The sequence below is a fragment of the Elephantulus edwardii genome, unplaced genomic scaffold (assembly GCF_000299155.1).
Source record: "Elephantulus edwardii isolate Elephantulus edwardi_28Jun2011 unplaced genomic scaffold, EleEdw1.0 scaffold00050, whole genome shotgun sequence".
Taxonomy (NCBI): domain Eukaryota; kingdom Metazoa; phylum Chordata; class Mammalia; order Macroscelidea; family Macroscelididae; genus Elephantulus; species Elephantulus edwardii.
This window is the reverse complement of record NW_006399800.1, coordinates 18,340,241-18,355,986: the sequence shown is the minus strand read 5'-3', so window position 1 is coordinate 18,355,986 and position 15,746 is coordinate 18,340,241. Positions and strand designations below refer to the sequence as shown.

The following is a 15,746-nucleotide window of genomic DNA, read 5'->3' as shown; positions in this document are numbered from 1 at the left end:
CAGGATAGAAACAGAACCCCAGGAATTTCCATTTAGGGTTTTCATCCCCTTAGTACATACATGTAGATCGGTAGATACAAGCACTTTATGAAGTATAAAACACAAACTTACTCATTTGCTTTGAGTCATGATTGACCTGATGCTCTGTTGAGTTTCCAAGACTGTAAAATACATGAGAGGCAATTGCCTGTATTTCTCGCCTTGGAGCTGTTAGTGGATTCGAACTGGCAGAAAGAAGGGTGCTACTTTGAGTTAATAACTCCCTATGGACTCTGTCGCCAAAGTTGAGTTGAATTGTAAAGTTCAGTTGTAAAAGTTGAATTGTAAAATTCAACTTAATACAACTTATTGGCGTTGAGTCAGAAGTGATTCAGAGCTGACCCTCCAGTCGGTTTTCAGAGGCTAATAATCATATCGGAATATATCATAGGAATAATCACATAGGAAGAGAATATCCATCTTTGTCCCTCAGAGCAACTGGTGGATTTGAACTGCCTCCCTTTCAGTTGGCAGTGCAACTCCCTATCCAGTTCACCAGTGCTCCCTCTAAAGCTTAAAATATTATGTTAATTCCATGATCTTTTCCTCTAGCTAAAAGGATACGTTTGGAAGGGGAATATCATACTATGTTGCTTACACTGTAAACCTGCTTTTCATGCTCTTGTGATTTCTAAGTCATTTAATACTTAAGAATACAAATACCATATAAGCAAATCTGTTCCCATACTATTTAAGTAATGTGATTTCTCTTATTTTCTTGAATATGAATGCTAAAGAATGAAAGGTAAACCAATGATTTCCGAGTCATTTCTTTAGGAAGTTTGTAATGTGTTTGCTTTATATCTAGCTTGTTCTTGAAGTACTTTGTGTTGTAGTGAACTCACTGTGATGAAGCTATGCTTCCAACTCCAGCCTCCTGTTTATTTAGAAAGCTCCCTGTGGCTCTTCCTTGCTGCTGCCTTGACCTCTCAACATTAGGGGGCCGTGGTTATAATGACTGCCTGCCTGGAAAAATGTCATGGCTGTGGAACAATTTCTAGCTCTAATAAATAACTATATTGATAATATAGAAGAATCATAATGAGAAATTTTTGTAGCTAGGAGGAATATTTGTAGACCGTATAGGCCAATCAAGTTGTAAACATTTTGATTTTCTCTTTCAGCATTTATTATAATGAAAAACCTTATAATCAATATTTATAGTAAGTGCTTGTTCTGATACATAATGAAGTTTGCTTTTCATTTAAAATTGCAAATGTCAGATGATACACATTTACCATTGTGGAGACTATAATAAGTATTTCTTGAAAATGCTTGGAAACCAAACAGTTTTTCTTAAAAATATGTCATTATATCTGCAGCTTTATGTGTATACAACCATGCCTTTTCTAAGAGTGGCACATGGAAGGATTTATTCAGAAGTGACTTGCTTCTTTGACCATATTACTCACAGAGTGCGCCTCTACCATGTACAAGGTAAGAAAGCCAATAAACTCAGTTCTGTCACATCTTTGTACCATCTCTTAAATTCTTGATTTTCTGGATTTTCTCATTCTTTTCCAAATTAGCAATTGGGTTTTGAAGATATTATTATCTTATAAGTTTGACATCATACCTTTAGCATAATTTAAAGAATACTCCATACCATTTGATAGTAAAAAAGTGATAAAACATTTAATCCCTACATATTCATGTTGGTTTTTTCCTATGAACAGTTTCTCTTCTTCACCTTCATTATTGATTTGTCTCCATAATGTACTCATTAAAGAGAAGGTATAGAGTTTTTGTAAGATGTAAATTCTGTTATATAGGCCTTTCAGTTACTACACCATTGACTAGCTGTGCTGCATACACATGCATATGTGCATACACACATGCACACGCAGCCTGTCTTGAATATAAAATATAGTACAGAAGATTTGTGCATTTAATTTTAAAGGAAATATGTTCTTAACTGGTTTTGTTTGTGCACAGTTCTGTTCCTGTTTGAGTACAAAATCAGGAAATTGCTTATTGCTTTTAGAATAGTATTGAGCAATTTACTGTAACTTTATTGACTTTTGATCACTTTAGGAACTTCAACCTGGGATGTTAGCACTTCCAAACAGACTGGGCAGAACCGTGGATCTCACTTACATACACTCATATTTGCAGTTAATGTTGTTTGATTTTTTTATTTCAGTCATTTTTTTTCGAGCCACATATATAGCCCTAGTAAATGCTATTATAAAATTCAACTATGTCAGGATATCAACTCTAAAAGAAAAAGATTTTATAAAAATGCATTTTAAAGTTTATTTTTGCTTTTAGTTAGCTGGAAAGCATTAGAGAAGGAAAAATATTCTTTCTCCAAGTCTTCAAACAGAAAATAAAGCGTTTCACAAACTAAAAAGAAAATATGAACAAGTACTATTTACGTTTTAGGTATTGTGGCTAAGTAAAGGATATTTGCAGTGTTCTGAATAAAAGGATTTCTAGAGCAAATCAAGTTCCATTTTCTTATTTCAGGATCTAATTTTGCCCTTATTTAACTTTGAATTTCATTAATGTTTATCTTTCATTAGTATTCAGGTGTGCATAAACTTTCTTTGATACTTCAGGTTAAAATATGATACATGTTTTAAATAAGTCATGATTCACTGGTTGTATCCAGAGGTCAAACGTCTTTGGGACAGTGATAAAACTACTAAGAGCCACTAAGATTGTCTTAAGTGTTACTTTTATCATTATCTGGAATAACTTTATCTGCAGGAAAGCTTGTTCTTAATCACTCTTTTATGGCATTTCCCCAAATCTATAGTAAGTTAGAAACAATGCTTTCACTCATCCATTTGTATTCTTGAGCAAGCCATTATTTAACATCCAGAGAGCTCTGAAATTACATTTGCTAGCTGTCACCAAAGGTTTCATTTTGAGTAGAAAATAGCATTATCACAGCTAAAATGCACTTATCTATTTTTAGTTTTTCTTACAGTATTGTTTTTTTAATGAAAAGTTCTTCCATGAGTAAAACATCGGACTTACTTAATTGGGTATAGATTGCCCTGTGCCATCAAGTGGATTCACCATCATTTTCATTAATCATATTAATAAGTAGATTATTGTTGTTATTAGATGCTATCAAGACTAGTACAACTTTTATTGAACTACTGAACAACAGATCTAAATCCTGTCTTATCCTGTGCTATCCTCAACACTTCTAACATACTTGAGCCATTGCTGCAGTCACTTTGTCAGTCCATCTGGTTGAGGATCTTTCTCTCTTTTTCCGACCTTCCACCTTTGCAAGCATGATGTTTCTTCATCAGGGAACTGCCCTTTGAAACAACATGCCCAAAGTGTGAGAAGTGAAGTTTTGTCATCTTTGCCTCCAAATAGCACTCCATCTGTACTCTCTCAAAGACATAGCTATTTGTTCATTTTACAAGTCATGGGATGTTTAATCCTGTTCTCTAGCACAACTTGAAGGTATAATTCTTCTTCTGTAATCTTTATACATTGTCAAGTTCTTAGATGCCTGGCAAGTTTAGGTGCACCTTAGGCTGCAAGCTGACTGTGTTGGTCTTCAGTAATTTGAAAATGTCCTTGACAACAGACTTTCCCAATGCAGTATGTCTCTGGATCTCCTAACGGCTGGTACTGGATGCTTGTAAGATAAAGTTGTTGACAGTTTTCAATCTTTTTTCCCCATCCATCATGATGTTGCCTATTGATACAGTAATGAGAATTTTTGTTTTCTTGATGTTGAATTGTAATCCATGTTCAACTTATGCAATAATTGCTTAAAGTCTTTATCACTTTCAGATTTTGTAACATGTTGTAACACAGGTTGTTGAGGAGTCTTCCTCAATCCTGATGCCAGTTTCTTCATAAAGTCTAGCTTCTCAAGTGATTTGTTCAGTGTATAGATTGAATAGGTATATACAGAGGATTTAACCCCGAAGCACATGTTTTTGGATATTAAACATGCAGTATTCCTTTGTTCTGTTCGAACAACATCCTCTTTCTCTAGGTATAAGTTTTGCATGAGCACAATTAAGTGTTTTGGCATTCCCATTCTTCTCAATGTTAGACATAATTTGCTATGATTTATGCAACCAAATGTCTTTAAAATAGCTGATAAAGCACAAATAGACATTCTTCTGGTATTGTCTACTTCTGCAGCTTCTGTCTGACATCAGCAGTGTTCTGAATGGCCTCTTCTAAACTCAGCCTGAGCTTCTGGCAGTTCGCTGTCAATGTATGATTCTATCCATTTTTGGATGTTCTTCAGCAATATTTTACTTCTTACAAAATTAATGATATCGTTTGATAATTTCCACATTCTGTTGGAGCACCTTTCTTGGGAATGAAAAAAAAAAAATATGGATTTCTTCCAGTCATTTAGACAGGTAGCTTTCTTCCAAATTTTATAGGACAGATTGGTGAGAGCTGGAGAACAACTGACCATCAGTTTACTTATGTGCAAGTTCAAATTGAGGATAAAAAATTAAAATATGTCCACAAGAACCAAAATATGACCTTGAGTCTAATCATCTGTATTTGAAAATAATTTTAAGAAAATGTTTGAGGCATTTAACACCAATGATTGACAACCAAATGAGTTGTGGAATGACATCAAAGATATATCATCCATGAAAAGAATAAATGGTCATTGCAAAAACACAAGAGAAATAGACAATAAAAATGGATGTCAGAAGAGACTGAAAATTGCACTAGAATTTCAAGAAACCGAAATAAAAGCAAGAGATACTGAAGTAAAGGTGCAGAACAGATGATTTCAAAAGGCAGCTCAGGAAGACAAAGCAAAGCATTAGAGTGTGCAGAGAGCTAGAGTTAGAGAATAAAAAGAGCAGAACATGCTTGTCATTTCTCAAACTGAAAGAACTGAAAAACAAATTCAAGCTTTGCGTTATAGTACTTAGAGATGCTTTGGGGGAAATCTTGAGTGATTAAAAGAAGATGGAAATACACAGAACCACTATCCCAGAAGGAATAGGCCAGCACTGAAATAGTTCACAAAGTAGGAAACTGGGCTGCAATCCCAATGGCACATATTTTGAATCTACCTGCTGCTCCACAGGAGAAGGATGGGCAATCTCTCGTATGAATTAACTGTCTCTGAAAACCCTCCAGAGCTTTGGGTTTTTTCTGACCTGATGGTAAACAACAACCATATGATTAAGTGCCAATTGTAATGTGGAAAAAAGTTCAAGCTGCATTGAAGACATTGGCAGAAAATAAGGTCCTAGGAATGAGTGGCATACCAAGTGACATGTTTGAGAAGTAGACAAGATATAAGTAAATACAAAAGCATCCTCTAATAAATTCCCCAGTGCCCAATCAAGTATATCTATTAAGTGCTTTGACTATTTTTATATAGAGCTTTCTTCGCATAATGTGTCTGTCTGCTAAACAAAAGTTTGATGGTTCAAGTTTCCTAACTGCTCCACAGAGGAAAGATGAAAAAACTCATAAAGATTAACAGCCTCAGAAACCTAATGGAAGGTCACCCAACCCAGTGGCAGTGGGCACATTTGTTTAATTGTGCCTATCAATTTCAGGTGATATTCCTCATGTAAGCAGGCCTCCATAAACAAAAATCAAAGCAAATAATAGATATACTTGACTGAGAACTGGAAAGTTTGTTAATGAGTCATGGGAGCAGAGCAAAAGAACACTACATGGTTTATAATTAAAAGAGGTGTGTGTTAGGGTTGTAGTATCTCTCTATACCGATTGAATCTGCTGAACAAATTATTCAAGAAGCTGGGCTCTATGAAGAAGAATATAACATCTGGACCAGAGGAAGACTCATCAATAACCTCTTATTCAGATGACAAAACCTGTTTGCTGAAAGTGAGGAGAACTTTGAATGTTTGCTGTAGATGATCAAAGAATATAGCCTTTAATGTGGATTACATCTCAATGCCAAGAAAAGAAAATTCCCATCACTAGACTAATAGGCAACATCATGATAGATGAAAAAGATTGAGATTGTCAACAATGTCATCTTACTTGGATCCACAGTCAATACACTTGGTACCAACATTCAAGAGATCAAGAGACATATTGCACTGGGAAGGTCTGTAATCGAGGACCTCTCCAAATTATTGAAGAACAGTGATGTCAGTTTAAGGACTAAGGTGTGCCTGATTCAGGCCATGGCCTTTCCAGTCACTTGCTGTGCATCTGAGAGCTAGACAGTCACTAAGGATGACAGTAGAAAAATTGATGCCTTTGCCTCATTTCTCTATTTCTCCCCCATGTATTTCTTTTTATATTGCTTTTCTTCTCTTTTATGTTCCAGTATAGAGGCTTAGTACTGATGAGAACTACTTATTGGGTAAAAGCCTCTCTTCTTTATTCCTAAATGAACCAGCCTCATCATCTCATGCATCCATTGCAATCATTAGTTCTCACTTATTAACTCTAACCCAAAGTTCATAACCTGCTGTCTCACTGCTTTGGAAAGATTTTAAAGTGCTAAAGTATAATATTGCTCTGGTACTTGAAATATACAAAAGTCTGACTTCTAGGTATTTAAGATATTTAAAAATTATGTTTGATTAGTCAGATAAGAAAATAGAAGTTGTTCTAAACCAGACAGAATATTAGCATAATTAAAATAAAGATAAAAACCTCAGAATACCACTGAATCTTTCAGTAAGTAGAAAAAAACTAAGACTGAATCAGTTTTCTTTATTAGAGTTTTGTAGCTTCAAAGCAGAAAGCTTTACAAATTTATAGGAAATAACAGATAAATTAGTATCAGATGAAGTTAGCCTCTCCAGATAAGTTTTCCTGTACTTGTGTGAATTGAACCTAAAACTGGCCAATATAAAACCACTCCAAGTAACACAAGAAATCTTATCTCTCACTAGCCCAGAGCAGTTTTGGTGGGTTGGGTTGTTTTGGTTTTTTTTCCCCCCAACATGAAAGTAATTGCTGGAAAATGGAGAGACCATAATCATTTGTGTGACTTCTTACCAAATATGGTTTCCTGCGTTTGTACTTGATATCCTTATAGCTAATCAGGAAATGTGTGTATTGGAGTTGTATTTGAGCACACCTTGCTCTTTCAATATGTTGAGAAAAGAATCTGAAGAGCTGAACTATTTAAAAAACATGGTATTAGCAGTGGTGGAGAACTCATTAATAAGTAAGTATTGAAGCACTTACTTATGAAGCTTAAAAATTATAGCCATCGGGATAACACTGAATCATAAAAAGACCAAAAATATTCACTGATGTATATAGGCAGCATCATGATAAATGGAGAAAAGATTGACGTTGTGAAGAAAGCTGTTTTAGTTGGATCTACCATTAACACTTACAGAAGCAGCAGCCAAGAAATCAAATGTCATACTGCATTGGACAAGTAGGCTGTCAGAGACCTCCTTAAAATGCTAAAGAGCAAGGATGACCTTTTGAGAACTGAGGTGCATCTAACCCATTCTATAGTATTTTTGATTGCTTTACCTGCTCATATAGGACATATAGAACTGCCAGAAATTCAAGCTGAATTTAGAAGAGGACATGACACAAAGGATATCATTACTGAGTCATATAGATCCTGGCTGGAAGCAGAGAATACCGGAAAAATGTCTGTTCGTGCTTTATTGACTATCCAGAAGCATTTGATTATGTGGATTATAACAAATTATGGTTAACATTGAGAAGAATGAAAATCCCAGAACACTTAGTTTTGCTCATGTGCAACCTATACCTAGATCAGGAGGCTATTGGACAGACAGAGCATTAGAACACTACACAGTTTAACATTAAGAAAAATTATGCATCAAGATTATATCCTTTCACCATTTTTATTCATTCTGTATAATAAATAGATTATTATTCAAGAAGCTGGACTCTTAAGAAGAATAGGGCATAAGGATTGGAGGAAGACTCATTAACAACATATGTTATACAGATGACACAACCTTCCTGAAAGCGTGAAGAGGACTCTAAAAGATAAAAAATACAGCTTCCAAAGTGGATTGTGTCTCAACAGCAAGAAAACAAAAATTCTCACCACTGGACCAATAAGCAATGTCATGATAGATGGAGAAAATATTAAGTTGTCAACAGCTTTCTCTTACTTGGATCCCCAATCTACACCCTTGGTATCAGCAATTAGGAAATGAGGAGAAGTATTGCACTGGGAAGGTCTGCAATCCGGGACTTCTCCAAATTATTAAAGAGCAGTAATGTCATTTTGAGATAAAGGTGCACCTTACTGTAGCCTCTTCAGTCATGCTTCTGAGAACTAGACAATGAACTGAATTTATTCCTTTGAGTTGTGGTGCTGGAGGAGAGTACTAAATATCCCATGGGCTGCCAAGAGCACAAACATGTCTGTCTTGGGTAGGGTGAAACTGTGTTGCTTCTTGGAGGCAAGGATTTTGAAACTCCGTCTCACATACATTGAGCATGTTGCCAGGAGGGACCAATCCTTGAAGGATTGACACAGTGATTGTAGCAGTGGAGTCAGATGTGTTAGAGAATGTGAAGTTGGCTCAGGATAGTGTAAGGTTCAGAGCTATATTCACGGGGTCACTGTGAGTCATCATTGACTCAGTGATATAAAACAACAACATAGTGCTATGGGTCATACAGTTTTTGAAGGCCTGTTATTTCAGAAGGGATAGCCAATACTTATTCCTATTGTTGTATTCCATCGAGTCAGAAATGACCCATGGCTGGCCCTCCAGTGGGTTTTCAGAGACAGTAAATTGCATGGGAAGAGATTGTTCATCCTTCTCCTGTGAAGCAGCTGGAGGATTCGAACCATTCACCTTTGGGATTGCAGTACAGTTTTTTACAACTAGGGTTGGGAGTTCTGCTTTAGTACAGCAACTGACAGACAAGCACTGTATGCAAAAGTGCTGAACATAGACAAGCAAACATATATGTATCCAAATTACTAAAAGCAGCAATATAAAGGATACTTTCCAATACAAAAACTGAAAGATAAACTCGGCCTTTGTCTTCATTCTCCCTCCCATTTTTTTCCTCCCTCCCTCCACTGCCCAGGGGCCCTGAGGCCAATCTCTGATAGCCTGTTCCAGTCACTCCCTCTTTACTCTGGATGCTCCCTGGAGGTCCCTAGCTTGATTCTTGGTCCTGTGACTCCTCTGAACTCCAGACCTGCTCTCCCTCATGTGTCTGGATCCTGTGACAACACTGGCCTCCTGCCTGGTTCTACAGCATGTTGTTAATGATTTCATTTTGCTCAGATTCATAATCAACACTCTAGGCACCAGCAGTCAGGAAATCAAAAGACAAACTGCCTTGGGAAAATCTGTTGTCAGTGACTTCTCCAGAGTGCTAAAGAGCAGGGATGTCAGTCCAGAGATTAAGATTGCCTGATCCAGTGGAGCTCTGGTGGCCTAGTGACAAGAAGCTGCACTGCAATCCCAGAGGTACACGGTTCAAATCCACCAGATGCGCTGCCAGAGAAGGAGGAGCAATCTCCTCCTGTACCAGTCAGATCTGATTTGACGGTACATGCACACAAAATAAAAAAAAAAGATTGCCTGATCCAGTCCATGGGGTCTCTCAGTTGCTTGCTATGTATCTAAGAGCTGGACATTGACTGAGGATGAAAGAAGAATCAATGCCTTTGAGTTGTGGTGCTGGAGAAGAGTATTGAACATACCATGGACTTCCCAGAGAACAGTTGTGTCTTTGAGAGGGTGAAACCAGTTTTCTCCTTGGGTGCAAGTATTTTGAAGCCCTCACATACTTTGGGCATGTTGCCAGGAGGGACCAGTCCTTAGAGAAGGTCAATATGCCTGGAAGGATAGAAAGTCAGCACAGAAGAGGAAGACTCTGGATGAAATGGATTGACACAGTGACAGTGGTAATTGGGTCAGCTGCCGGAGAATGTGAAGTTGGCTCAGGATATGGCACGGTTCAGAGCCATTGTTCCTAGGGCTTCTGTGAGTCGTTGACTCAGTAGCACTTAACAAAAACAACTTCATGCTCTGGTGGTGTATTTCTTAAGGAGTCACATTTCTAACCTAAATGCTGTGTCTCTGAAGGTTTGAATACATGAGAGTGCTTCAGATGAGAGGTACTGAGGAAAAGGTAGACCTCCCATGTGATGTATACCCTTGAAAGTCCAGTGGAAGATCAGTCGTGAGTTAGTTCTGATTCAATGGCAGTGAGGTTTGGTGTTGTAGAATGAGCTTTTCTTTGCACTCTCTCACTTCCACCTATAATTTTTCTTTATACTCATTATGTGAATGTTCAGTTTATCAGAATTCTCAATCAGTGGGGTTTTATTTACATGACTAGTTGAAGCCTATGTTTGAAACAGAAAGTCTTCAGGATGTTCAAATCTATATGTTTTCAGATGGCCTAAATGATTTCTCAGTCTTACGGGTTATGGTGTCAAAATCTCGCTAACGAAGCAATACTTTAAATATCATTGATTTGATAAGTACTTGAACAATAGTTGAAGTTGTAAACCTTAACAACATATAATCTCATATGATCGATTAAAATACTTAGTCAAAATGTGGCTTTTATTATCTTATGTGTGGTGAAAACTTTAGCCAACAGCCAAAACCCTGTTGCTGTTGAATTAATTCTGACTCATGGTGACCCCATGTGTGTCATGGCAGGACTGTTTTCCACTAGATTTTGACTGGCTATAATCTTACAGAACTGGATTATTAGGATGTGTACCAAGGCAATGGTGCAAACTGCAAGCCTTGCAGTTAGTAGGCAACAGCAAACCATTTGACCACCAGAGTCCCAGCTTTTCTTAAAATAGCAAAACATCAGTGCAGGAATTAACTTATTAAATTACTTTGATGTGTATGCTGATTTAGCATCCTTGAAACTAGTTATTTAAATTATTATTAATAAATTAAATACTATTTTTGTTTTATTAAGTAATTATGGTCGAGAGAGATGCTATTAGTGTTTTAGAAGTAGTCATTGTTGTTGTTATGTACCATCAAGTCACTTGAGCCTCATTGCGACCCTATGTACAATAGCTCTGAGGCCTGCCCTGTCCTGAGCCAGTTTCACTGACTCTAACACAACTAACCCCATTACCTCAGTTATTGTGTCAGTCTATCTCATCTGGGGTCATCTTCTCCTGAGCTGTCCCTCCATCCTTCTGAGTATGGTGTCCTACTCCAAAGACCAGTCTCTTCTGGCTTCATGCCCAAAATATGTGAGACAGAGCTTCAGAATCCTAACCTCCAAGGAGAAACTTTGTTTCACTCTCACCGGAACAGACCTGTTTGTTCTCTTGGTGGACCTTGGTCTGTTCAGTTCTCTTCTCCACCACCACAAATCAAAGGCATTGGTTCTTCTTCTTTCCTCCTTACACATTGTCCAGCTCTCTGATGCATTTCAAGTAATTGCAAAGACCATGGTCTGAATCAGGCACATGTTAGTCTCTGACCACAGATTTTCCCAGAGCAATTTGTCTTTTGGTTTCCTGACTGCTGGTGCCAAGAGTGCTGATAGTGGAGCCAAGCACGCTGAAATTGTTAACCACTTCAATCTCTTCTCCATCTCTTATGTTGCTACCAATTGGCCCAATGGTGAGAATCCTTGTCTTTTTGATGGTGAGCTTCAATTCATATTGAAGACTACTGTTCATGACCTTCTGCAGCAAATGCTTCATGTCTTGCTCAGTTTTAGGAAGCAAGGCTGTGTCGTCTGTGTATCACAGGGTGTTGATGAATCTTCCTCCAGTCCTGATGCCACATTCCTCCTCATAAAGCTCAGCCTCCCAGATGATCTATTCTTCATATAGATGAGACAGGACTCATTCCTTACATACTCTTTTCCTGATTCTGAACCATGCAGTGCTTCCTTGCTCTATTCTGAGGAGTGCTTCCTTGGCTGAGTATAGGTTTTGCTTGAACAAAATCAAGGGTGCTGGGAATCACATTCTCCCCAAGAATAGCTACAATTTGTTATGATACACAAAGTCAAATGCCTTACATAGACAATAAAACATAGATAGAGATAGACATCCCACTGGTACTCTTTGTGTTCTGCCAAGATCTATCTGACATTCGTGGTAAAGTAATTGTATTAGGGCACTTACCTGGCTTGTGATGTGAAAAACTTGATTGTATCAAACAAAAAGTGTGGGAAGAAACAGAAAATGAGATACTTGTACCTGTCTTCTGTCTTTATTAAGTGTTCATTCTTGTTAAGCCTTTCAAATAAAGTTTACTAAAGTAAACTCATTAATTTTTAAAACTGAAATAGCAGTAATCTGAAATTAAAATCAATCCAAAAAACCACTGGTTGAGTCAGTTCTTCTAACTCATGGCAACCCTCCATTGAGTTTCTGAGACTGGAAACTTAACAGGAGCAGAATGCATCATTGTTCTACCAAAAAGCAACCGATGGTATTGAACTACTGACTATTGTGTTAGCAGCCCCAGATGTAAGTTCTTTTATCTCTCCTCTGAATTCTTTTACCCATTTGTGTTCAGAGTAACTTTGACCCAAATATTAAACTTTGGGAAACTCAAACCAAGAACAGAAATCAAACAACACTTCTCAAATAATATAAACTGTTTAGTTATTTTTGTTTCATAACAAAATTGAGAAACCTCAGTTCACTCTGCTTTTGGTTTTGTTCGTGTTTTGCTATTTAACTTCCTCTTCTCTATTTGTGTGCTCGCAGATAGTCGTCTGGAAACTGTATGCAGTAACAGTTTAAAGTCTGCCTTTCTCGAGATCATCTAAGCCATTAAAAATCACTGTGTGTTTCTTTCCCTTATGGTTCAGATATCACTCTCAAAAGGATTTTATAAATATTAAATTAGGGAAAAATCTGGTGCTCTCTGGATTTTAAAATTCTACAAGATGATTATGCAAAGGCATTTGACTCTGTGGATCATAACAAACTGTGGCTGACTCTGAGAAGAATGGGAATCCCAGAACACTTAATCATGCTAATGCGAAACCTATACTTGGACCAAGAGGCATTCGTCAGAACAGAGCAAGGAAATACTACATGGTTCAAAATTGGGAAGGTTGTACTCCAGGGATGTGTCCTATCTCCATACCTTTTCAACCTATATGCTGAACAGATAATCTGGGAGGCTGGGCTCTGTGAGGAGAAGTGTCGCATCAGGATTGGTGGCAGATCTAACAACAATCTGAGTTATGCAGATGACACAGCCCCTCTTGCTGAAACTGAGGAGGACCTGAAGCGCTTGCTGCAGAGGGTCAAGGACTGCAGCCTTCAATATGGATTGAGGCTCAATATCAAGAAGACAAAGATTCTCACCACTGGACCAATTGGCAGCATCAGGATGGATGGTGAAGAGATTGAGATTGTACACAGCTTTAGTTTGCTTGGCTCCGTAGTCAACAGTCTTGGCACCAGCAGCCAGGAAATTAAAAGGCACATTGCCATGGGAAAGTCTGCTGTTAGGGACCTCTCCAAAGTACTGAAGAGCAATGGTGTCTCTTTGGAGACTAAGGTGCGTCTGATACAGGCCATGGTCTTTGCAGTCACTTGTTATGTGTCAGAAAGTTGGACAATGACCAGGGAGGATAGAAGGAGAATTGATGCCTTTGAGCTGTGGTGCTGGAGAAGAGTATTGAGAATACCATGGACTGCTAGGAAAAAACAGATTTGTCCTGGAAAGGGTTAAACCGGGTGGCTCCTTGGAGTCAAGGATTCTGAGGCTCCGTTTAACATACTTTGAACATGTTGTGAAGAGAGACTGGTCCTTAGAGAGGGACATCATGCTTGGGAGGGTGGAGGGACAGCACAGGAGGGAAGGCCCTCTATGAGGTGGATTGATTCAGTGGCTGGGGTAATCAGGGTGGGTGTGTTGGAGACAGTGTGTTTGGCACAGGACAGAGACGACAACAACAAGATGGGAGTGATTTTAAGAATTACAATAAAATAGAACCTTTCCCCTTGAAGAAGAAATCCATTTTTTTGTACTCATCATTGAAGGAATTGTTTTTAATGGGACTGCTTTATAATTTTGAAAATATTAGGGTGTTTGTAGGAAGCAACATTTTTCTGGAGGGGAAAGTATGAGAGATGGGATTAATTTTTCCTTAGAATAAGAATCCATCTTTAAAGGAAGTGTTACACATTACAAAATATATTACTTTAATTTTTTTTCATTATTCTTGAATTAGAATACTATGGTGCATGTACAAACCTCTGTGTCCCCTTGTATGATATTTGATACTGTAACTTCACAAGGTATATGCCTTGCTGTGGCAGAGTGATCAGAAAGTGACATGTTCTCATGGTGGCTTCATTTGTCTTCAGAGCTATAATTTCTAGACTTTGGTGCCCTAGTTTTCTGGCATCAACGACTACTTTGAAGAATTAAATTGCTGTAGGATACTGATGTGTTTTGTACATTTTCACTGACACAAAGTTCAGGCTCCAGATCTGTTAAAAATACATACCTTCAAGTTTGTTTCTTTGTGTTGTTCTGTTTTGTTTCAAGACTGTGCTCTGCTAGGCAAGTATTTGTGAATGAGTGAGTGCAAGACGAATTGTGTAAACCATGTTTCAACCCTTAGGAGTGAGATCTTAAATGCAATACTTTGACCTGTTTTCCACCAACATGTTACAAAAATACTGTATATAATGGATCTTGCTAAAAGGAAAACAAGTAGCCTGGAGATGAAATATAATGAACTGTCATCAAAAAGTATGAAAGAAAAGATTTTTCTTTTGCTGAAATGCCAAATAATTTCCTTACATGGGTATACTTTGCAATCAAAGAGAAGCAGCTTAGTTTTTCTCTGAGCAATTTTTAATACATAAACTTAAATTAATTCACATGACCCTTGAACTTTGGAGGGTAGCAAATGAACTTTATCTTTTTAAGTCTGTAACAAAATCACATTGGAAATTAGCAATCTGAAATGATCTTATATTTATCCTTTTATTTCTTAGACATTCAGTTTCTTAAGATATTAAGAAAAATAAAGGAGTAATTAAATTGGACACTGAAAAGACTTTAAAAATGTATTGTTCCTGCTATTGTTTGGTTGTTAGCTACTCTGTAGTACCCCCAAGTCATGACGACCCCATACAGAACAGAGAGCAGTGTTCCATATCCCTATGCCATTTCCATGATTGGTTGTGAATCTCACTGATATGAACTAAAAGATTTTCAGTGACTTGTGTTTGTAAGTAGGTTACCAGGCCTTTATTCCTTATTCATCTAGATAGAAATGCATAAAATTTCTCTTACTTACCTCCTGCTTTTAGATTTATTCAAATTCAAATATCTTTGAGGTTTCTTTTTTCCCCTGGAATTATTCTACTTACAGACAAAGCTTTGGAACTTACAATGAAGTTGGGTTTTGGCTTTAAAAAAAAAATACATAAAAAGATTCATGAAAATTAAAATAATTTGCAATCAATTTATCATTTTTTTCCTAGGACTATGTTTGATATTTAGTTTAAGAGTAAACCATTAAGTTATGGCTAGGCAGACTTAGGTAATTAAAGCACTTTTAGAATGTCATAACTATGCAATTGACTGCTAAGAATTCTCTCCCTTTAAATTGGAACTTTAAGAATTGAAATAGCTATGTGTTGAACTTGATTATTCCCTACAGGCAGAAGTCGTCAATTACTAGACCTTTCTTCTGAGATGACTTTTGGTGGACTCAAACTACCAGTCTTTGGTTAGCAACTGAATGTGTTAACTATTTAGGTCGTCCAGGAAATCTTTAACCATTATCCATCCTAACTCTGTCCTTCATCT

The 15,746-nt window shown here is 37.3% G+C and overlaps 1 protein-coding gene across 1 annotated transcript in view; it reads left to right on the top strand.

Annotated features, from left to right (window-relative positions):
- The window catches only part of MAN2A1 (mannosidase, alpha, class 2A, member 1), a 308,450-nt gene that overhangs the window by 236,526 nt on the left and 56,178 nt on the right, over positions 1 to 15,746 (top strand). The window contains exon 16 of the mRNA XM_006886707.1: positions 1,362 to 1,476. Within this exon, the coding sequence (XP_006886769.1) occupies positions 1,362 to 1,476 (115 nt within the window). The remainder of the gene's footprint in view (positions 1 to 1,361; positions 1,477 to 15,746) is intronic.